The 24,305-nt window shown below is 38.4% G+C and overlaps 1 protein-coding gene across 4 annotated transcripts; it reads right to left on the minus strand.

Annotated features, from left to right (window-relative positions):
* Positions 1-7,755: 7,755 nt before the first annotated feature.
* Positions 7,756-13,734, minus strand: LOC115681503 (receptor-like protein EIX2). Of its 4 annotated transcripts, XM_056306915.1 has the most exons (4): positions 13,570-13,734; positions 9,845-13,423; positions 8,493-8,608; positions 7,756-8,064 (listed from the first exon to the last, which is right to left on the minus strand). In XM_056306915.1, exons 2-4 carry the CDS (start codon positions 12,468-12,470, stop codon positions 7,858-7,860), a joined length of 2,949 nt encoding a protein of 982 aa, XP_056162890.1. In that variant the 5' UTR covers positions 12,471-13,423; positions 13,570-13,734; the 3' UTR covers positions 7,756-7,857. The 4 variants fall into 4 exon arrangements, 2 of the variants coding, with proteins under 2 accessions (XP_056162890.1, XP_056162887.1); XM_056306912.1 differs by lacking the exon at positions 13,570-13,734 and having other exon boundaries at positions 9,845-13,558; XR_008815486.1 differs by lacking the exon at positions 13,570-13,734 and having other exon boundaries at positions 8,000-8,064; positions 9,641-13,558.
* Between the last annotated feature and the right edge of the window lie 10,571 nt (positions 13,735-24,305).

Consider the following 24,305-nt stretch of genomic DNA (forward strand, 5'->3'; position numbering starts at 1 on the left):
GTGGCCATTAGTCTGGAGAGTTGATATAGACTTAGGGATAAATTTGAACCACTATAATCAGTGTGTTATCTTCAATCTTTTCATCAGCAGCACTCCTGATTACGTTAACTATTCATCAGCAGCAATCCTAATTACATTAAATTGTTTCTGCTGCTAGTGAAGTTTAATTTGTTGTATTCCACAAAAATTCTTTATATATTCTCATTCAACCTATTCACCTCCCCTCTAAGTTGTATTGTTGGCTCTAACAATTAGTATCAAAACCTCATCGTTCGTTATTAGAAGTGCTTTTACTTCTGAATATAAATTTTTTTATTATGGCTAACAATAAAAGAGGTGTTTTTACAAAATTTTATTTGTTGATTATCCATTTTTTAAACTCAAGACTTCTGAAATTTTTTCATTGCTTTTAAGGATTTCTTTGTTTTGAATTGAAGTCTTCCAGATTTGTATTTTACTAAAGGATCTTCAACACTTTCGAAATTTTATGAACTCCTTCTAATATTTTTCTAATTGTTTTGATTAAGTTCTTTATACAGAAGATTATCCCAATCCAAATGAGTAGACCTACTTTCTAGTAATGATGCTTATGTGGATTCTTATGAACGAATAAATTTGTTCAATCTTGGAGTCTTAAGTTCGTCTTTTTCGTTTCTCACTCCACGTGATCTTACTAAAAGCGAGAGGAAATTCAATCCTTGGAAATGCAGAAGAAATGAGATGACTCTCTCTAAACTCAAGAGCTATACATTTCTTGCATTGTGGTTTATCCAACACTGAGTTTGACAAAATTTCTTCTTGTAGCCGAGTAAAGGAAATTTGGGATACGCTTGAAGTTGCCTATGAAGAGACTGCTAAAGCCAAAGAAGCAAAGATGAATATCTTGTTTGGTGATTATGAGACTTACAAGATGGAGCCATATGAAAATATCAAAGGAATGCTCATGCACTATAATGCCATCATGAATGGATTTGCCGAACATGGGAAGAACTACACAAATGAGGAACATACAAGCAAGCTCAAAGACTTCAACCCTTGACAATGGATGAGCTTATTGGAACTCTCATAGCTTATGAAATGAAATCCAACAAATGAGGAATATACAAGCAAGCTCAAAGACTTCAACCCTTGACCTTGGATGAGCTTATTGGAACTCTCATGACTTATGAAATGGAATCCAACAAACGAAGAACATACAAGCAAGCTCAAAGACTTCAACCATTGATAAGTTTCAAATAGTGTCGATAGTTGTCTTCTCATTGAAGGCTTATCGCTTAATCAGACAGTTGGCCACCCCTCTTCATCTATCCTCACCATTGGATTTGTCTAAACCCACGCTCTCTTGAATGGTCAGCCACCTCATCTCTCTTCACTGCATCTCCACTGTCCATTTTGAACTCACTTTGATCTCCGCCATTCATCCTACCGTGGGCTCCATTATGTCCACTCCTAGTGCCAATTTGATTAGGACCTCCGGAGGTAATATAAACCCCCTCTGGCCGGCCACAATGGACAGAACACAACTCATTCGAGAGCTCTCAAATTCCGAAGCTCTCTCTCTCTCTCTCTCTCTCTCTCTCCGGCTGTCCTCTCCCCTTTCGACAATCCTCTCGACCCAAGGCTCTTGCTCGGTGATCTCCGTTGTCCAAGGCATCCTCCACCATGTCTCCGCCACTATCCAAGGCGTATCCCAGCAAGTTTCCACTGCCAATCACCACCTTAACCTTCTCTGGCGTCTGTCTTTCTCTAGTGGTTGTCTGGCAGTCCCTTTTGGCGTCCAGCAGCTCCTTTCCGGCATCCAACAGCTCCTCTACGGCATCCAACATCATCTCACTAGCATCCCTCGGAGCTCTCATCATCGGTCCTCCTTGTGGTTCACACCGGTGGCCCTCCGCCACCTCATCAGTGGCCCTTGTCGATCACCATACTTGCGTATGGCTGCCTCCTCCTTGCCGAGTTCTTGAGGTGTCCTTAGTGAAGTCCTAGCCAAGATAAAATTGGGGGACTGTGAATAGTGCTTTGGTTTTGATTTTTGTCATGATAGGTCTTATAATATATAGTTGTCATACCATGGGTTAATTTGATTCCATTAGCTTAATTTTGCATTATACATTGCATCATACATTGGGCCATTGGACTTTCAATCAGATTGTTCATGCATTGCATATAGTAATTCGGATTTAATACTCAGAGTTAATCTTTAAGCATGGTTAATCAAGAAATTTATGTTTGCATCATAATGTTGAAGCTTTGTGATTTTGGCATACTCTCGATGAATATTGATGATTCTTGAATAATATTGCACGTCCTCGATAAATTTCATGAACCTTGATATATGTTGATGCACCGTGATAATTTTTGAAAGCCATTTCATGTTCTTGAGTGTTCTTGATACTCTTTTGCATAATAGGAGTCATGAAATAATTATAGTTGCATATAGGATTCAGATTGCGTCTTTATTAATCATGTAGTAACTTAGTCTATGTATGTTTTCTACATAATAGCTTAGTTTATGCACGATTAGGTTTTTATGCATATTCTTCGTCTACTTTAATAAATTTTGTGGTATGTTGGTTCTAGAAATAGCTTCAGCTAAAAATTAAGTAGGAACACAACTCTATCAGCATGGTCCTGGCGATGTCTTGTAGAGATGGTTTCTTTCTCTCTACAACTTATTCTTGTTGAGGAGTGTAAGAAGAAGAGAAATTGTGTTAAAAATTCGAAAAAGTTTTGATTTTTAAACTCTTTGCAATGATAAGTTTTTATAGGCAAAATGCTATAACCTTTTCGAACTTTTCTTGCAAATTTCACGAAGGAATGAAGTGTTTCATGATGGTGAGCTAAGAACATCACATAAGTATTCCTTGAATATCATCCAAGATCGCCAAATAGTACATTTTACCATCAAAGCTAGTTCCCTGTTGGTCCAAGCAGTTCTATGTGTAATAGCTGCAAGATCAGGTTAGTAGTAACAGCATTTATAAACTTGAGGGAGCTATTTAATTGCTTACCGAAAGTACATGCATTGCGCAATTCATATTTTTAATTTGATTTTAGGCAATCTACGCACTAGGTCCAAAGCAGAGAGCTTAGAAATCTGTTTCATGTTAATATGACCAAGCTTTCTATTCCATAACTCTTTTTCATCTTTTATAGATACAAGACATTTTAACAAAATTTGAATCAAGATCAAGCAAATAAATATTATCTTATCTTTTTTCTATAAATGATCAAGATCAATACATTTACCTTCCTCGAAGCTGGTTATGAAGCCTTTGTCACACAATTGGCCGATGCTAATCAAGTTATTTTTGACTTCCTTGATAAGAGACACGTCCTCGATAATTAGGTCTCCCAACTTGATGTGCCTCTACCAATAATTCTACCTTTATCCTTTCTTCTGAAGGTGACAATTCCACGATCGACTCGGGCAAGACTTAAGAACTTGGTAGGATTAGCAATCATTTGTTGCGAGCAGCCGCCGTCAAGATACCACTTATTCTTCCTCTTTATAACCTACAGGAAAGAAGCATTTCATCTTTTCTTTCGTACCTAGATAAACTTAGGTCCTTAGGACTTACCTTTTTCATCCTTATCAAGCTTGGTAGTAGAGGACAATGGTGTATTCACTTTTTTGCAATTTTCCAGTCCAAATTTCTTTACCAATTATCTCGCATATTTCTCTTGATATATAAAGGTGCCACCTCTTGCAAGTGAAGTTGAGTTCCCCTATCATGCTCATTTCGGACTCACTTTTCATAATATCAGCAAATTCCTTATATAGTTCCTTAAATTGTAGATCCAAAGATAATATCAACCACATAAATTTGAATTAGTAGGATATCATTACCTTTCTTTTGATGAAAAACTTTGTATTGACCATACCTCTTTCGAAATCATGCTCGACCAAAGATGTGCTTAGTCTCTCACATCAAGCTCTTGGTGTTTGTTTGAATCCATTGAATGCGTTCTTGAGCCGATATACATTGTTGATCTTGTTTGGGTCTTCCAAACCTGGTGGTTGTTTTGACTAGTGAGTTTCATAAACTCCTTTTTCATTTCTGAAATTCTTTTGGAAGCCTTTTTATGTTCCTCAAACATTCATTTTAGAAAATCCTGCATCTCTTCAAATGATAGTTCATAAGCATTTACCTCATTTTCTTCTTCGCTTTCGGAAGTCTCAATGAGGTAGAAATGTGCTTCATCATCACTGGATTCGTACTCGGTGTTACTCCACGTTTCAGCTTTTAGTGAACAATTCTTCTTCTCGAACTTGCCTTTCATTTTCTTGACAAATGGACAATTTGGCTTTATGTATCATTGTTTCTTGCATTCATAACAACCAAAATCTTTACCTTTCCCTTCCTCTTTGTTTTTGGATGGCTTCTTTTCTTCTAAAAATTTGGGGCGTCTTCTTCCTTTGTAGTTTTCTCCTTTTCTCATGAAGTTCTTGAACTTTGTGGTGAATATCGTCATATCTTCATCATCGCCAGCTTCTGATGATGTTTCTTCACCTGCATTGTCATTGGTAGCTTTAAATGCTATAACTTTATTACCTTTGGAGTGATGGGTTGAATTCTCATGGTTTTGCATACCAAAGTTTTCACATTGCTCCATTCTTTTTGGAAGTGCTCTTAGAAATTTTTTCATTTTTTCTCCATCTGTGAAGATCTTACCTCGATTTGCTAGGCCATTAACTATTTCAATGAATCTTGTGAACATCTATGCTACTGTTTCATCAGATTTCATTTTGAATAGCTCATAATTTCCTAAAAGAATGTTCATTTTTGTCTTCTTCACTCTATAAGTTCCTTCGAATGTAAGTAGTATGGCAAGTAGTATGCTCACCTAAAAGGGAAGGAGGATTAGGATTGCCTAATTTGAACTTATGGAACAAAGTATTGCTAGGTCGCATGCTGTGGAATCTTATCAATCTTCCATCCTCCTCCCTTTGGAGTACTTGGGTCCACAACACCAAATGCAGAGGCACCCCAATTATGCAGCTCGACATCAAGGGCAGTATGGCTTGGAGCTGGAGATGTCTCCTCAAACTACGACCCGTTCTAACATCGATTATACCGAGCCCAAAATACTGTTGCCAAGATATATATGATGAACTCAGACATGTGAGACCAGCTGTGGAGTGGTATAACCTAATTTGGACCAGCGGCATTAGCAAACACAATTTTATTGGTTGGCTAGTTTGCAGAGATAGACTACCTACAGCAAGAATCGTCGCACAATGGATACCTTTAGTTGATATTCAGTGTAATTTTTGTAGGGCTGGTATTGAAGACAGAACACATTTATTCTTCGAGTGTGAATGGACAAACAACATATGGCGTTGTATCCTAGCACAACATGGGATCAGGCGCCTTTTAGGAGGATGGAATGAAGAACTCCAATGGATGATTAGGGCAACAAAAGGCAAAGACTTGGCAGCAAGACTCCTCAAGTTGTCCTTTCTAGCAACCATATATTGCATTTGGATGGAGCGCAACAGCAGACGGTTTCAAAACAAGTCAACTGACTTTCATATTATTTTGGCTAAGGTTCGTAAAAATGTCAGAGGTAGAGCTTCGCTCTACCAAAAAATTAGACCTTCCCAGACAAATGTTGTATTAGCTACTATATGGAGACTTCCTACCTCCATCTTTTTGAATTATTAGCTCTTTTTTGTATTGCTGGGGGATGCCCCTAAGCTGCTGTACTTCATCTGGTTTATAATACTTACATTCACACCAAAAAAAAAAAAAAAGTTCCTTCGAATGTAACTAGGAGTCAATCCCAAATTTCTTTAGATGTTACACAGGAAGAAATTCTGTTAAACTTAGATGGAGATAAAACACAATATAAGAGGTAGTTAGGTTTAGCATTTTGAGTAGCTCTTCTCCGAGCTCCTCTACACAAGCAGCAATAGCTGCAACTTCAGCAGCTTGAGCTTTTTCTCCTTCTTACTGTCGTGCAGGAGCTTGAGCCGGTATTGCCAGTACATTTTCAATCACATCGCACATAATGAGATCAGTTGCTTCAACATAAGCTTGCATTCTTTATTTTCAGTAGCCATAGTTTCTGCCATCAAAGTAAGGAGGCTAGCTAGGAGCTTGAGAATCACTTGTACAAAAACCACCAAAGTTAGTCATAAAAAAAAATCTTTATGCTCAGAAGAAATACACTTCAAACAACAAGCAGCAGAGCTCTGATACAAATTGTCGAGGCTAACTATGCAACCAAGAAGGGGGGGGGGGGTGGGTGAATGGGTTGTATTAAAGATTTTGCAAAAATCATGAAACAATACTTGGACAGAGATGCTAATATTAAGAATATCAAGTGGTGCTAATGTGTAAATATCATATAAAAGAGGAAGTAAAGATAACAAATAGTAATATATAGTGGTTTGGCTTATTTAGTAAGCCAACATCTACTCTCCAAACTAACAACCACAAGTTGAGCTGTATTGCACTAGTAACCACGGGCGGAAGTAAAGATAGCACATTGCAATATATAATGTTGTTGTTCTAAAGCTAGACTACTCGAATAGTCCTTTCCTGTGAACATCAGTGAGCTTTCCCAAATTGGGTTCTTTCGCTGCTAAAACATCGTTGGTCACTCTGACAGTTCTGACAAAAAGCAATTTCACTTTCTTTAACAATTTCTGATTCTCCTGCTGTGCTGTTCCAACTGCCAATAGCTATATTCAATCCTTCAACGAACATTCTCTGATGGTCGTTATTCCAGCATCATTAGGGACGTGATATCCTCGTGAGTGACATAGAAATCATCACTAGCTGACAATCACAATCAGTTGATGTTGTTTATGGGCAGTCCGTACAAGGACATCTTGCAATCTTCATCCAATGAATATATCATGGACATCACATAGTTCTTAATCATCAAGAACATCTGCACTTATCATAGTAGATATTATTCCAATGATAGTTTGGGAATCATTAAAATTTCTAAGGATGTTTCTTCAACACTCACTTTGAGTATGATGGTGATGAAGATTCTCTAGACTATTCACCTTAGTACCTCCTAGTCTTTATGGACTCCCCATTCTTCTAGACTTATTCACGAAGTTCGTTCCAGCCATTTAGAATCTTTTCACTTTGCACATCTAAGTTCCTTTTGTGCGGAGATTTCCTGGGGCATAAACAACACTTGCATTTATCAAGCTCGTAAGGAACCATGAATTATTTTAGTAACTTCAAAATATATTAGGAGGTTTTCTCAACAAGTTAGACTTTTACAGATTTGTTCATCTATTGGTCCTTCAAGCACTCACGAACTTCTTGTTCTCTTTGACTTATTCGCCCTTATGGTCCTTCTAGTCCTTTAAGTTCTTTCACATTGCGTTAGGGATAGATTCAATAGTGTTGAATCAACAATAGATACCTGGACAAAAACAACACTTGCATCAAATCGTATGAGATAGTTTTGTCATTATTAAAATCCTTAGGGGTTTTCAAAACAATATTTTGATGGACTCACATCATCTTGATCAACTTCCTTGATGATATCTTCAATGAAGCGTCAGTCATAATATACTCGGCGCAAGCTTGCTGGAGCTCGTCAACCGTAATATAACCACTTCCATCCTTGTCGAAGTACTAAAAGGCTGCAATTAGATGCTCTTCACATTCGAATTTGTTGAGGTGAATTGTTGCGGCTATAAATTCGCCAGAGTCTATTGTTCCGCTGGTGTCCACATCAGCCTGCAGAATGAAATCAGACATCACTCTAAGATGACCGAATATATGCATCAGATGGATTCGTTATCTGGTCGGTTTGGTTGATGTTCAACTTTAAGAACAGCTTGGGAAAAGTCGACCGAGGATGCAATTTAAAGACTCGGTCTCAAGTGAAAACAAAAGAACCTACAAGCAATGTACTTGCAGCATCCATGAGATCACATATCTCCGTGTCCTTCATCGTGGAGCCATATCTTCGCAAACCATCTTTAAGTTCATCAAAGGTGATTGCGCCACTGTTATCAATATCCATCGCTTTAAACATTTCTTTCAAACCAGCAATCTCCTCCTTGGCGAGACTTTCAGCAATTACCTGGTGAGACCAGCACGAGCATAAAAGTTTGTTACAATTAAACCCCATTTTCATAATCCAAAGAGGACTTGGTGCAGATCAAATGACATCTAAGTCTCGTACAGTTAAATGAGATGCAGAAATCTTAAAATATTCAGCAGGACAAGTGCACATCCTGGAGTAGCAAAGCATAAGAGACTAGCGATTATAAGAGAATTGAGATTCTGCAAACTTTTGGATGAAAAGTGGTCTTGAACTTTGCAGCTATAATTTATGTCATTCCATTGAGAATAGCGATGTGAAATTCGCCATACGGCACAAGTTTTGTACAATAAACGTGAAGAACACAACACAATTTAGCACTGATGATAAAGAACCAGCCCCCAAATAAAGTGCGCCCTATGTCAATCAAAGCGAGAGAGATTAATATAAAGGTGTCAAATATTTACCTGCAGAGCCATCTTCTTTAAGTTATTCATTGCAGAGAGGTGTTCGAGCCGAGATGGAACTGCTGGATCTAGTGCTCTGTCGGGGACAACTCCATTCTCGCATATACATGGATGACCTGAAAATTATTTTCTTTAGACTCCTAAACAAAATATCGCCGCAAACAGTCAAGAGACCCTTTTCATTTGTTGCAATTCAAGAAGTTAAAAATCTGTAATTCCTTAATGATAAAGAAGAAGAAAACAGAGAGGAAGGAAAAAATGGTAGGCAATTCGCACTTTATCGACTCGCCCCTAAGTTGAAAATAATAATTGCGGTTGACATAAAGCAACCGACATTATAGTGGTAGGCAATTTGCACTGTCAAACGTAGATATTCAGCTCCATTAGATTGGGAAGCGTCAATTTATTATCCCAGATGAAGCAAGAAACCTGTGTTAATTGTGCCTGAGCACCATTTTAGCACTGACGAATTCTTAGGTTGCTGGAGAGCATTTTTTTAAGTAAACAGTAAAAGCGATGCTGAGAAACAATGTTTGGCTCCTTGAGACAATGCACTCCATACAAGTTTGTTTAGATGATCGAGAAAGAGACGAAGGAACTGAGCATACATAATACTTCATGAGTTGTCAACCATTGGAATTATCGTAAAGTGCTGGTAACTTACCAACGTGTCATCGACTGAACAGTCAAAATTTTATTGCTGACAAGTTTTGATAGTTATCGACACTTTTCACATGTTATGAGCACAAAATAGTGCTCCAATTTTTACCCTACAGAACAGTAGACTCGTCCAATTTTGGCTCACATATTTGGCTCGCTTAAATTAAACATACCTGCCTTATTTTATAGGACAATAGCAAGAGAGCAAGAGATTGTTTTTTTTTTCCTGTTTTTATAACCAAATGGAAAGAAAGAAAGAAATGTCGGAGAATAGTGCGCATTTCCTTGTTACTTGAAGCTTTAGTAGCAATCTTCCATCATGAAGAAACGAACTATCAGTTTCACAGCAATTGTCACGGTGCATGCAACTCTCAAATGTGAGGACAACTAATAGAAACAATTAGCATCATCTATCAACAGAATAAATGAGTATGAGGAAAAGGAAATATGAATCACGAGAGAGAGAGAATGTGTGTGATTTTACTTACTAAATAACTTCTTATATGCGTAGTGCGAATTGAAAACCTCCCTTGAACCAAAGCATGGTAATTACTCTCGCAATCGACAATCTTTCGACAATCGAATCCACCGCCGAAAATAGGAGATGATATGTAATATGCCACAAAATCCCAAGAATACCACCAGGAAACCCACTCCCAATCTTGAGTAAAACCAAATAACAACAAAGACACCTTTTTTAGACTCATCTTCACTCCTATTGTGACTATCTCGTATGTCCATATCATTATGCTCATATTCAGGACAAACTTTCAAAAGAGGAGCTCCGCAAAGTCTATCATTGCCACGATAAACAAATTGATTGTTCAGAGTGCTTAGATGATTGCTCGATGGAATAGGACCAAATAAATTGTTGAAGGAAAGATCCAAATGACTTAGAGAGTCTAAATTGGATATGATAGGAGGGATTTTACCCGATAGCTTGTTATGGGATAGATCCAGTGATTCTAAATCTCTCAAGTTGCCAATATCTAAAGGGATTTCTCCAATCAGCTTATTTTGAGAGAGGTTCAAATTCTGTAGTCGTGCCAGCCTAGTCAGCCCTTTCGGTATTTGTCCATCCAATGCATTGCTTGAAAGGTCAATGGAAAATAAATAGCGGAGCGTGGTGGTGAATTCTAGGCTCTTTCCTTTTATATTAACCATAATAGAAAACCCCAACGGGAACCTCCCATACGGAGTAAAAGTAGAGTTGGCCCACATCCGCGTGAAGTTGTTGAAACAATGAGGAATGCCTCCGGATAGGTTGTTATTTGCTAGGTTTAAATACTGGAGATTAACAAGATGGCATAGCTGCAAAGGAATGTTCCCAGTGAAGTAATTTCTCGCTAGATCGATTGTCCTAAATGATCTAGAATGTTGTCCAAACGGAGGTATTCTACCAGTGAATTGATTGTCACTGAGATCGAGGTTTACCAAATGTAGCTTTAGTAAACATTTTGGAAGCACTCCATTCAAGCCATTTTCATGTAGGCCTAGAACTCCTAATCGCTCCAAATGGCATAGGGAGTATGGAATCTGACCATTTAACTTGTTTTCTCCCAATGAAATCCACTCCAAATTCGCTTGCGACTTCCTCCAACATTGCGGAAGTCTCCCTGACAGTTGGTTCTTGGAGAGATCAAGAAAAGACAATTCATCTGACATGCATAATGAGTTTGGAATGCCACCACTGAGGTTATTTCCAGAAAGTGACACTAACCTTAACAGTGGCATCTTTTTTCCAATAATTCGGGATATGTTGCCTCTGAGCAAGTTGCCCGAAAGATCCAATCGTTTTGTGTTGGATAAAACTTCAGGTAGCCAATAGGGAACTTCATCTGAGATGCTAGCATTTGACATATATAATACGGAAATGTTCCTTTGCGTTCGAAGCCAGCTTGGGAATCTTGGTCCCACTTTGCAATTGGACATGAAAATCACTTGAATTTGGAAAGGAGGAACCCAAGATGCGCTAATATTTATAACTAGTTCATTCAAATAAAAGTACAACACGGTCAAGCTACTGAGATTGGCAAAGTGAAGTTCACTAACAACTCCATCCAAATTATTATTACGAATGTCCATCACCTCTAGATTGGATAGTCGCCCAACACTTTCTGGAATGTTCCCACTCAATTTGTTAGAAGAGAGGTACAATTTTTTCAAAGATGATAGCTGGCCCACAGTAGCAGGTATAGGACCTGAAATTGAGTTCCATGAGAGATCAAGGAATTCGAGATCTTTGAAATCTTCAAATTGATTGGGTAGGTGACCACTGAAATTGTTGCCGGAAACATCAATAGTCTTCATGTGACTTCGTCCACAAATCAAAGCACCATCTTTGGTGTCTGAAATCCTCCCACTAAATTTGTTAGAACGCAAGTTTAGTACTTGCAGGTTGCAGAAATCGCTCATGTCTTTCAAAAGTTCACCCTCCAGCCTATTCTTAGAGACATCAAGGAATCTAAGCCACCGACTATTTTCAAGGATAACAGTGGGGAATATGCCATGGAGATTATTATAACTTAAATCAAGATGTTCAAGTTTGCTCAAGTTTTGAAACCAAGGAGGAACAAATGAATCCATGGAGTTGTGACTCAGATCAAGGAATCTAAGAGAAGTGAAATTGACATGCAAAGAGGTTGAAACATCCTGCAAATTACATCCCCTCAATATTAAAAACTCTAGGGAGGAAATGTTGATAGGAGTTAACCATTCTTTGGAGTCGGGAAGGGGAACATAAGACAGGTCCAAATACTTCAACTTAGAAAATTTCGAAAGCCACAGGAGGTTTTCTATTATAATAGAGGGCCACCACCATGAATTACTGAGATCCAAGTACTGTAAGTTGGAAAGATTACTAAGTTGATTGGAAACATGTCCGTAGAAGCCCACAGATGAGAGGTTGAGATATTCTAGTTTCTGAAGAGAAACTAAAAAGTCTGGGATTCTTTGGGTTGAAAAATTATTGAAGCTAAGGTCTAGATACTTCAAATCCTTCAGTTCGTTTAGAGCGGGATGTATCTTACCTCCTAAGCTACACTCTAAACCATCACAGGGATTACGAAGATCAAGCTTCAAGACGTGGCCTGTCTCCTCGCTGCATTCCACTCCTTCCCACTTGCAACAACCCTCGCCAATCCATGACCGCAGACGTCCTGAAAGATCAGTGAGATCCTGCTTGAACTTCATAAGAGCTTCCCTCTCAGCACCAATGCAACTCACATTCGTAAAGGCTTTGGAATGACAGAATTCCAGGGCTTGAATGACAAAGAGCACGTTCAAGAGCGAAGGCACGAATCTAGTGTGAACCGCCATTTTTGCTGAAAATGAGCTGAGAACTTCCGTGAAGACATTAACATCTTTTGAAAGTCTTTATTCTAGGACAAATGTATCGGGTGAAGAGGAAAACACATTTTATTGGTCCACTAACCGACTTTTGGAGATATTCAATTGGAATTAGATTCAAGTTAGGAGCATATGCTGAAAAAAGATCCCTTCTCAAGTCAACAAAGCCGGCCACCTAAGAGCAACCAAAGTATTCTTGCCTTGCAAGACCCGCCAAATAAAGATATCGATAAAACATATACAGTGTTCGTCATTATCAACCTTTGTGGGGTCACAAATAAATAATAAAACTTTTGCTAACGATAAATAAATAATAAAGCTTCACCAATTTCTTTTAGAAAGAGGCAAATCTCGAGAAAATATTGGATAGTCCTTTCTTCTCTCTATCTCGAGCCTTGAGCCATCACCGAAGATCGGACCCCGCACGTTCCACTCACAGAAAGATGGGGATCCCACTTATCCTGCACCTCACCACACCCAACCGCCCTCGAAACCCCAGCAACCTCTCTTACGCCACCGCCGCCGGCATCGAGTGTTCCGTCCGCAAGATTCAAGTGAACAGAAAGAAGCCGAAGAAATGACGTTGCTTACTCTTGAAACTCGACCACGATCGAAGCCCCCCGAACGAATTGGCAACGGCTTGAAAAGCGGTCTCCGACGGGACCAATGCAGCGCCGGCGACGGATTGCTCGTACGCGGCGGTGCCGGACGTCGACGAGAGGGCGTAGTGGACGATCTTGATCTGGAGAAAGTTCTGGGTTTGCAGGTTACAGGGTCAGGGCCAAGTCTGCGCCGCGCTGATGCACCGCACCACGTACTCCCCGCCGCACGCTGCCCCCCCTGGTCCCGTAGTTAGTCGCCCGCCGCTGCGAACAGGTTGCTCCGAGGGAACTGGGATGGGCCCTCACCATGGCATTCCGTCGCTAAATTAATGGCAAGAAAAAAATCTATATAGCAAGTACTTTACTCAACATGCAGCAATTACCTGAACCACTCCACATCCCGCAATCAGATTCTTCATCCGGGTTGTTCAGAGGAGGCACATGCGATATGATGTAATGGATCGTACTGATTTGAGCGCTCGATGCTGCAGCAAATGGCAGATCAATCGCAAAGATGATTGCTCCTAGACACCACTAATTATTGTGCTGTTGGTAAATTCCGTGCATCCTTTTGGCATGGAGAAAATTCATCTTCATTTGATGCTTAGTTAATTACCAAGGAATCATCTATCGATTTTAAGAATCCGTTTATTTTGCGAAAAATATTTTTAAAAAAAATAATTTTCTCATTTTCTAATGTTTAGATCGCTTGAGAAAATGAGTTAACTGAAAATATTTTCCTAATCAACAGAAAATCCATGTTTAAATTCAAGAAAAATAATTTTCTTTAAAGATCAAGCTTCAAGATATGACTTGTCTTCTCGCTTCAATCGACTCCTTCCCTCTCACAACAATCCTCACCAATCCATGACCGCAAACGTCTTGAAGGATCATTGAGATCCTGCTTCAACTTCATGAGAGCTTCCCTGACTGAATTCCATGGCTTGAATGACAAAAGAGTGCATTCAAGAGTGAAGGCACAAACCTTGTGTAAAATGCCATTGTTGCTAAAAGATAAACTGAGAACTTCCGTGAAGACATTAACATCTCTTTCAAGTCCTTATAAATGTATTGGATGAAGAGAAAATCATATCTTATTGGTCCACCAACCGACTTTAGAGATATTCAATTAGAATTAAATTCAAGTAGGAGCATATGTTAAAAAAGATTCCTTGTCAAGTCAACAAAATCATTAAAAACACTGGCCACCTAAGAGCAACTAAAGTATTGTTGCCTCGCAAGACCCGCCATATAAAGATATTAATTAAATATATATAGTGTTGGTCATTATCAACCTTTGTGGGACCATAAAAAAATAATAAACTTTGCTAACAATAAATTAGGTTAATATCATGAAAAATCCTAAATTGGTATATTTGTAATAAATTTATCACAAATTAATTTTTTGATCATCAAAAACCCCAAAATGGTATACTTGTGACAAATTTGCCCTCCGTTAATTTCCATTAAATTTTACCGTCAAATTACTGAATTAGATGACACGTAACAATTAACGGGTGTACTAGTTTAGGATTTTACCTTTTGTTTGTCATAGGTGTACCAATTTATGATTTGTCGTGATATTTATCCAATTTAACGGAAACTAACGAAGGGTAAATTTATCTCAAATATACTAGTTTGGGGTTTTTTATGATCAAAAAATTAGTTTTTGGTAAATTTATCACATGTATATCAATTTGGGGTTTTTTGTAGTTAAAAAAATAGTTTGGGATAAATTTGTCATATGTGTACTGATTTAGAGTTTTTCGTGGTATAAAAAATAAAACTTCATAAATTTCTTGTAAAAAGAGGTGAACCTCAAGAAAATCCTTTCGTCTCTCTATCTCGAGCCTTGAGCCGTCACCGAAGATCGGACCTTAGGGGTGTCAAAAACCTAATCGGAACCGGAACTGAACCGAAATTTCATGCATTTTCGTTTCGGTTTGGATTTTGGTTCGGCTAATGAAAAGATAACCATTCTTTTCTTCCGATTCGAGTTATTTCGGTTCGGTTTGATTAATCAAACCGAATTGAAATTCTCAACGAAAACTGAATGCTCTTTCTCACTCCTCTCAAAATTGTCATGAGAAACCCTAATATCCGGTTTTCTCATCCGAACCGAACCGGGGTTTTTCATTCAATTCATATTCGGTTCAAGCATACACCCTAACGGTTCGGTTCGATTCAATTTGGATTTTCGAAAAAAAAATCCGAACCCGAATCAAACCGTTGACACTCCTGTTGAACCCTACACATTCCACTCACAAAAGTTGATTATCGAAGTCCGGGATCCCCTTTATCGTGCACCTCACCACACCCAACCAAAGTTGCTTACTTTTGATACTCGACGACAATTGAAGTCCCGAACGAATTGGCAATCACTTCAAAAGCGGTATTAGACAAGATCATGTTGACACTCGTGTTTTAATTCTTGGCCCTACTGGTAAAGAGATTGCGAGGGTGGGGATGCTAGTATCACGGGTGAGGAGTTCAATTCTCGTGCTCTATAAAAGGTAGAGTAAAAGTTTGAAAGTGAAGAGAGTTAGTGATAGGAACGACAAAAAAATTGTAATTCTTGTAAAAAAAAATATAAAATATAGAAAAAAATACAATAATAAGGCCCACGAAAAAAACAAGAAGCATGATAGTCCAATTCGACCATAAACTCATTGGCATGGGCTCAATTCATGAAACCCAATTTACCCATTATTTTGTTCAACCCACAAAATTTGGGCTTCAATCTCAGCCCATTCGGATTCAAGGTAAAGAGCCCAATAGACATATAAAAAGCCCAGAAACAGGGAAGCCCCTAATATCTCCGCTAACCGCACAAAGGGACCTCTAACTGAATCAGTTTTGCAATTTGCGAGTGATTCGTTTGAATCGAGGCTGAGCTAAATGATTTGCGAAGGCTTGTGATTTTAACATCAAAGTTAGACGAAATTATGATTCGGATCTCAGCCAAAAGTTCGTTATTATCGTTGCACATATATTGTTCGATAAAATGCCAGTACAATTAAGTCCATAGTAAGAGTGTATTTTCGCAAAAGGAACTTTGCATTCGATACTCAGCATGATTTATTTGCTAGTATGACCGAATCTGACATCTCGTTTTATTTGCGTTCCTCAGTTGCTACTGTGTTCGCAGGAATGGTGATCCCTATAGTGATAATTGTCGATGAGAGCCTAAATGGAGTAAAAAATAGCGTTTGACAATGGCTGGAAATAAGTTTTGGGATAACTCTCTCCTCTACAATCCATTTGCTCATGTCCTGAATGTTTTCATTACGTTGGTCAATGAGGAAGTTTAATAATGGATGGTGTTGAGTTGCTGGAGGCTGGTAATAGCGACTGCAATAGTTGGAGATGGTGGTCCGACGTTTGCCAGAATTGAGTGTCAACGGCGGTGGCCGAGAGTCGGAAGGGTTTTCTGACGAGAGCTTGGCTAAAGATGATGAATGCTCGGTGTTGGAGAAATCTCGGTGAGGAAGATAGAGAAATAGAAAATAATAATAAAAGAAAAGAAATAAAAGAAAAATAGAAATATGGTATAAAAGAAATAAATAAATAAAAGATAATAAAAAAGCGTGGGTTGAATATCGATGAGGCCGGGCCAGGAGTGTAGTAGGGGTGAGCCGTTCCAGATTCCTTACAGGTTTCACTTAAAACCTGGAACCTACCATCGAGTATAGGTTCTTCATTTTTTGGAACCTGGAACCTACCCGTTGGAACCTGGAACCTGGATCCTACCCTATCACAAGTTTCAGGGTAGATTCCAGGGTCTAATATGTTCCCTTTTTTTTTTTTATTTCATTTGTAGTTAAACAAAATGAAAATGAACTCAACAATACTAAACAAGCTCGTCATTCACCAAAGAGAATACAAAAGACTAATTTTCCTAGCATTACGGTTCAAATAAATACAATTAAACTAAGAAGTCATTGCGTGAATCGATACTATGAGTGAGCGATTCCATGTTCCGTACAGGTTTCACTTGGAACCTGCTCATGAGAATAGGTTCCTCATTTTTTGGAACCTAGAACCTACCTTATCATAGGTTCCAGGGTCGATTCCAAGATCTATCCAGGTTCAACATGTATTATTAGTTGAACAATTGCAGTGAATCATTACCTTTAATGATCCAATGACCACAACTTATATTTAGACACACGAATAATATGAAACATTAATAAGTCATAAAATGAAAGCTCAAACTAGTGGTTTCAGATTATACACCAATCATCTAACATTATGAAACAACGCAGGATCACGTGAAGACATAAACCAAGAAAAAATAAAAAAAACTTGTTTAGGTTTCAAGTTTCAGGTTCCAGGTTCTGCCTACCTAGAATCTGAAATCTATCCTGCATATCTCGAAACCTGGAACCTACAGGTTTCCACCGGTCAGGTTCTTAGGTTCCAGGTTCTACCCTAAAACTATGCTCACTCCTAGAGTGTAGGGCTTGAGTTCGGGTTAGGCTTAGATTAATTAGGAAAACTTAATATTGAATCACTGGGCCTGAGCCCATCGAAGCAAGGCCATATTCAAATTGGGCCCGAGGGCCGTTCCGAATTTTAAACCCGACCTGGACCCATACTCAGACCAAGGAAAAATTGTCCAAAAAGTCATAAACCTATTGCACTTTTGTCAATTTATTCTTAAACCTTTCAATTTTACCAATTGAGTCATTAACCTCTTCATTTCTTACCAATTGAGTCCATTCGGCTAATTTTGGCCGGAAAATGCTGACGTGGACACCGGCCAACCTACGTGTCGCTGACGTGGATAATTTTTAATAATATTTTAATATTTTTCAAAAAAAATTGTCTTTTCTATACTTTTTCCTTTTTCATTTTTTCCTCCCACTCTTCCTCATCCATCTGGTCATCGGGTGTCGGCAACTGGCCTGAAGGGAGGGCCGGTGAGGTCGACCTCGCTGGCCTTGGGCGAGCCTCGCCCCTGCCAACCACTGGCGAGGCCAAGCCTCGCCGTTGCTGGGTGAAGGCGGCCTCGCCATGGCTGGGCGAGGTCAGCCTCACCAGATTCGGTGAGGTTAAGCCTCGCCGTAGCTGGGGAGGGCGAGCCTCGCTAGGGGCAGCAAGGCTCATCCTTGCCAGTGGTTGGAGGGGCGAGGCTCGCCCAAGGTCAGCGAGGTCGACCTCGCCGGCCTTCCCTTTTGGCCGGTTGCCGACGCTCCGTGGCCGGCTAAAGGAGAAAGAAAGGGAGGAAAAAAAGAAAGAAAAAAGGAAAAATACAAAAATATTATTAAAAATTATCTACGTTAGCGCCATGTAGACCAGTCGGCATCCACGTCAGTACTTTTTGGCCAAAATTGGTCGCATGGACTCAATTAACAAGAAGAAAATGTTTAGGATTCAATTGGCAAAATTGAAAGGTTTAGAACTGAATTGGCAAAAATGCAATAGTTTTAGAACTTTTTGGACAATTTTTCCCCCCAAAACAAGTTCCCTAACCAGATTTGAGTCCCCATTTTTAGATAAAAATTTAATAATAATAAATTTAAAAAATATAAAATAGGAAAAAAGCTTAGAAATTATATTTTGATTAGTTTTGTTAGATTTTTAGTGTTAATATTATTATATTAGTTTAGAGTTAGTATTAGATTTTCCTAGATAAATTGTACTATGTTCAGGGCGTTTAATAAACATTTTAGGAGTAGCATAGTCTTAAAAATGTGAAAAATTTGGATTAAAAATTAAACAAGCTCATAGGGCTTTACAATACGGTGTTGTATGTTGTAGAGACAAACCTTAGGTTGTTGTGTTTGCATTTCAATTTCGAATTTTTTTTTTTATACTTGAGTGTGCATTTTCGATACATTGATTGTTATTTTTCTTTTTAGCATAGTTGGGATAAATCTTAGGATCATAATAAACACAAAAACAATGCATGGACACTTAGCGGACGAGAACTTAGGGCTCATAATTGATAAAAAGATTGCTTGCACATCTTAGTTGACAAATGATCAAGTTTAGGTATTGAAAGGTTATTAATTAGATAATTAATGTAATCAAATCCCCAATCCTAAATCTCTAGTTATGTAGGAAGTGAGGTATACGCTCATATCTCACTTGGTTTCTAATCGACCCTAATAGGCTAGTGGCGACTCCTCATATAAAATTTACACAGGGTTAATCGAAGCTAAAGTTGCAAACGCAAACGTCGTGCGAGGTAAGAGTTTGAGAGAGTCCACGCCGATTGAGGACCGTTGCTCCACCTTTGGCATTATCTCCAAACCTCGTCCTTTTCCTTCTTACAAAAAAGAGAGGTCGCGATAGACCAATGCAACACCAATGACAAATTGCTTGTACGCAGCGGTGGTGAATGTCGATGAGAGGGCATAGTCGATGATCTTGATCTTGATATGGATAGTTCTGGGTTTGCAGGTTCTAGGTGTCACGACCTTCCCAAAAGTGAATCACCTGAGGGAAAGCTACTGAATTATTAAGCTTACACTTAGCTTGAGCTTTTCTAAGCCTATACTAACCGCAACTTTCGGATTAATTGACATGCAAAATCATTTCATTTAGGAGTCACCACTAATCAATTAGGGTCGATCAGTAACCCAAGAAAAGTGTGGGAACATACTTTATTTATGCAAACCAGAGACTCAAAGAGTTCAGGGACTTGATTACACTAGATTAATCTAAGGACTTTTTAATACCTTTTCTCTTTCATTTTGCAAGCAACTTGGATTAATTTTTATTTAACCACTAACATGCAATGGGTGATCATGCGGGTGTGCAATCAATAAAATAGCAACCAATAAACCAACACATTGAATAAATTGCCAGAATAGGGAAGGAATTTAAATAACTTATTGCAAAGCAAACCACACTAATTAATTTCCCAAATATTTGCAATATGTTAATTTAAAATGCATGTCTAGCCTAAACACGGTTTTCTAGCTAATTATGCAATTCTAATTAATTTTCTTTTTTTTTTGGTTTTTCTTATTTATATACAACTTTAATCAAGTTCAATGAGCATGATTTATTACACTAATGACATGTGACGTGCAATTTATATAACCTAATTCTAATGAAATGCGAATAAAATAACACTATTCTAACATGGCATGCAATGTACCTTAAATGACCCAACACATGCAATCGCTAAAGGACATGGCAAATATGACATGTAATTGATGACATGGCATGGAGGGTGACATGGTGGTAACGTGGCAATGACATGGTAAACATAATGACATGACATGATTACGTGGCACGATGACATGGCATGACGACGACGACGTGACAAAACGACATGGCATAATGACGTGGCAAATATGATGACGTGGCAAGTGACATGGCAACTATGATGACGTGGCAAGATGACATGGCAAATAGTGATGACCAATTCTATATGATATGCACATGCTATTATTATATTTTTTTGGATTGTTTTATTAAAAATTCAACTTGAATTAGGAAATAATTTAAATTAAATCCTATTCTAAATTGGAAACTTATCCTAAATTGCTAGATATTATTTAAACATGCAATCCTATCTAGAAAAACTATCTTAATCTATCATGCATGCAATCTTTATACATTTTAAACAAAGAAAGTTAAGCAATAAGATAAGCTCAAAATTACGAAATAAATCCATTCAACTCAAAATTGGAAACAACTAAATTGACAACCCGATCTTAGCATCAAGCTCATAGGGGTTCATGTCCTAAGGCTTATAATAAGGCGATGTAATATTCTTTACCGGACAAGTATTGGGTTTTCATTTCTACACTATTACTTCAAGCTTTCAATACTTGGGTGTTTAATTCTTGCAATTTCAATACATTAGTTGTTCCTTGTCATTTAGAATAGTTAGGATAACCCTTAAGACTATAATAAATCCAATGCATGAACATGTAGCAACTTGAATGACCTTTAGGGTTCATAATTGGTAACAAAAGCCATTTGATTACTTAGATGAACAATTCTACCAAGTTAGTGGTACCAAAAGGGAACTTATTAGATCAGTAACGTAATTAAGTCCTTGAACCTAGAAAACTCTGGTTGTGTAGAAAGTGAGGCCATCTCCCGTGCCTCACTTGGTTTCTAGCCGATCCTGAAAAGTTAGTGGTGACTCTCGTCTCATAGAGTATGTTCTTAGGATAAATTGAACTTAAATTGAAACCAACGTTGCGCGAGATATGGGCTTGGGAGAACTCGCGCCTAATCAAGGACTATTGGCCCGCCTTTGGACATTACCTATAAACCTCATTTCCTTTCGCCCGACTGCGATGGAGAACAGAAAGATGGTCAAGACACATGTTGGATTTTCCGGCTACTCAGATCGGTGATAGCACTTAAGCGATCATTTTTTCACAGATGTGGCACTTAAGTGAGCACTCAAAAAGTTTTGACATTAAAGTTAGTACAGAAGTTATGACACTTCTAGTTTCATTTCCCAAAACATGAATTATGAGAGAGAGAGAGAGAGAGAGAGAGAGAGAGAGAGAGAGAGAGAGAGAGAGATTTTACTCACTTAATAATTCTTATTTGCGTAGTTGGAATTGAAAAGCTCTGTTTAACCAAAGCATGGTAATCTCTTCGTGATCGACAACTTTTGCATAATCCTATTCATCGCCCAAAAATAGGAGATCCTCTATTGCAACTTTCCCAAGAGGAAAATCCGGAGGGGTTTGACGAATTTCCAAGTAAGCGCGAATAATCACTCTTTCAAGGTGTCACTTACTCTTGGCACGGGCTCTTCCAGACCTTATAAATCTCAACTTGGTTTTCTAATATGCCAATTGTTTTTGCTTTAGGAGAAGCCACTAATCTAGTATAGACCGATCAAAGATCAAGTAAAACAAAGGAGTTGGTTTACTTCCGCAAACTAGAGATTTGGGGCACATGGACTTAATTAGCTAGATGTTATCTAACACCTAATTTAATAACTTTTCACTTTTGCGGAAACCGCTTCATACAATCTATCAAATTATTTTTTATATTTTTCTTAAAACAAGTAAATCTAAACTATCATATGAGAGAGTACTCATACAACTGAATATAAACAAAGCGATACTCAAATAAGTTACGGTAATACCAATAAAAAATAAAGTGCGGTAAAAAGAAAATCCGAGTCTTATCGAGCAAAATTTAACGTCACCTTGTTATTAAGCCCTAGGATTAGACTTGGTGAGCTGTAAAGGGTAAGTCTATGCAATTTCTCTAATATAGACCAATTTATCAATACATACATACATACATACATACATATGAAATATCTTAAAATGAGCTATTAAACGTGAAAACAAAAATTTAACAATGCAATATCAAATGCCAGCCAATTCTAAGAGAATGAATCTATATATATATATATATATATATATCATATGAATATGTAAAATCTCCTAACTAAACCCATAGACATGTTTTTAGGATTTGTTAAGGGAAAATTACCAAAAAAGACCTAAATTTATTGCAATTGTGCCAATTCAGTCCTATACCTCTTCTTTTGCCAATTAAGTCCTAATCTTTTTGCATTTGTGCCAATTCATTCCATCAAACCAATTTTGGCCGGCTGGCATAATGTAGGCGCTAGCCGTCCTACGTAGTGCGGTCGATGCTGATGTAGACAATTTTAATAATATTTTAATTTTTTTTCGAATTTATTTATTTATTTTTCTTTTCTTTTCTTTTCTCTTTTTTTTTTGTTCCTTCTTCCTGTAGCCGGTTGCTGAGGTCCGGCGACCAGCCAGAGGCGAGGGCGTCGACCTCGTCGGCCACTATTGAGGGCTAGCTCGATTTGTTACTCCCATGGCTGCTGTTGTTGCGGCTCTCTTCGTCACTCAATTGCATGGGCTGCTATGCGGTGAAAATCGCAGAGGCTAGACGGCGAGGGCGAGGCTCGAACTCGCAAGATCTAGCGAGGCTCGAACTCGCAAGATCTAGCGAGGCTCGACCTCGCCCAGCGACGACGGGGTCAAGCTTTGCCATGGTTGGGTGAGTGCCCTCGTGAGTGGCCGACAAGGTCGACCTCATCGGCCAGAGGCAGAAGGAAAGGAAAAAAAAAGAAAGAGAAAGAAAAGAAAAAAATGGAAAATCAAAAATCAAAAAACATTATTAAAAATTGTCCACGTTAGCGCTGGCCGCGCCATGTAGGACCCCTAGCGTCCACGTCAAAGCCGACTGGCCAAAAATTGGCCGGATGGATTAAATTGGCACAAATGCAAAATGTTTAGGACTGAATTGGCATGATTGCAATAGGTTTAGAACTTTTTTTGTAATTTTCCCAATTTGTTAATGATGATACAATCTAAAATTAATAACATGCAAGATACGATGTTTGTATATTTTCCATTTTATGACATGTGATTTATGGAAATAGATGTGCAAATATGACGATTAAAAAACGAGGCAATCTCAATGTCATAATGCAAAATTAATGCAAGATCCTCTCCTAATATGCAAACTGTATGATCTAATTGAAATTACACAATGAAATTAGACTAAATTGACTTGTTAATCCAAAATTTCTAGCACCCAACCAAACAATTTCACTCGATACGAACATTTCGAAATTCAATCGAGGAAAAAGATTAATCCTTGCACAGGCATACTCTAAGAGACAAAAACAGGCATTTAAATCAGAGAGTAGTCCTTTCAAGTTATTGCTCCAATTTAAAGTTCCAGCAAACACACTTTGATGGCCAAGCTTTGATCTCACCGAAATATCTAACAATATATTCAGAATTGGCGACGAAATCAACCGATTAGTAAACAAGACTTAAATAACTATAAAACCAAACTGGATTCTAAAAGGCCAAATTGGATTCTAAACGGAGTCATTATCCCAAAGAGTGCAAATTAAAATTATACCTGAACCGATATGAAAGAGATCAAAATTGAGCATCAGAGGCGGTTCATCGCTATTTAGCGACTCCCTGTGACAACACGAACAGTAGCAGCGACACGAATGCTCTCAAAAGCGGCAAACGGGTTGACAAGGGTGATTTGGTGAGCAGGGGCAGCGGCCTCTTTTCTACACAAGCTTCTACGAATACTAAAACACCAGTCAAAACTTTGTTGCTGACGTGTTTTGATAGTTATCAAGGCTTTTCACATGTTATCAGCATGAAACAATATTCGAAATTACCACCCACCTAGGTGGCGCTGCTGGAGCGCGCACTCTTCCTCTCGCAAAAGGTTGAGTGTTCGAATCCCGGGTGCC

Source organism: Syzygium oleosum, unplaced genomic scaffold, assembly GCF_021117445.2.
Source record: "Syzygium oleosum isolate NSW1041296 unplaced genomic scaffold, Sole_v2.1 Sole_v2.02, whole genome shotgun sequence".
NCBI classification, from domain to species: domain Eukaryota; kingdom Viridiplantae; phylum Streptophyta; class Magnoliopsida; order Myrtales; family Myrtaceae; genus Syzygium; species Syzygium oleosum.

Bases quoted from the DNA above. Each gene is read 5' to 3' on its own strand.
- LOC115681503 (XM_056306915.1), bottom strand. From the start codon at position 12,470: ATGGCGGTTCACACTAGATTCGTGCCTTCGCTCTTGAACGTGCTCTTT. The intron at 8,609-9,844 runs GTGTCTTTGTTG...AATAATTTTCAG, and splicing joins TGAAGATGAGTCTAAAAAAG to GTCATCCATGTATATGCGAG. The intron at 8,065-8,492 runs GTAAATATTTGA...TGGTCTCACCAG, and splicing joins TAAAGAAGATGGCTCTGCAG to GTAATTGCTGAAAGTCTCGC.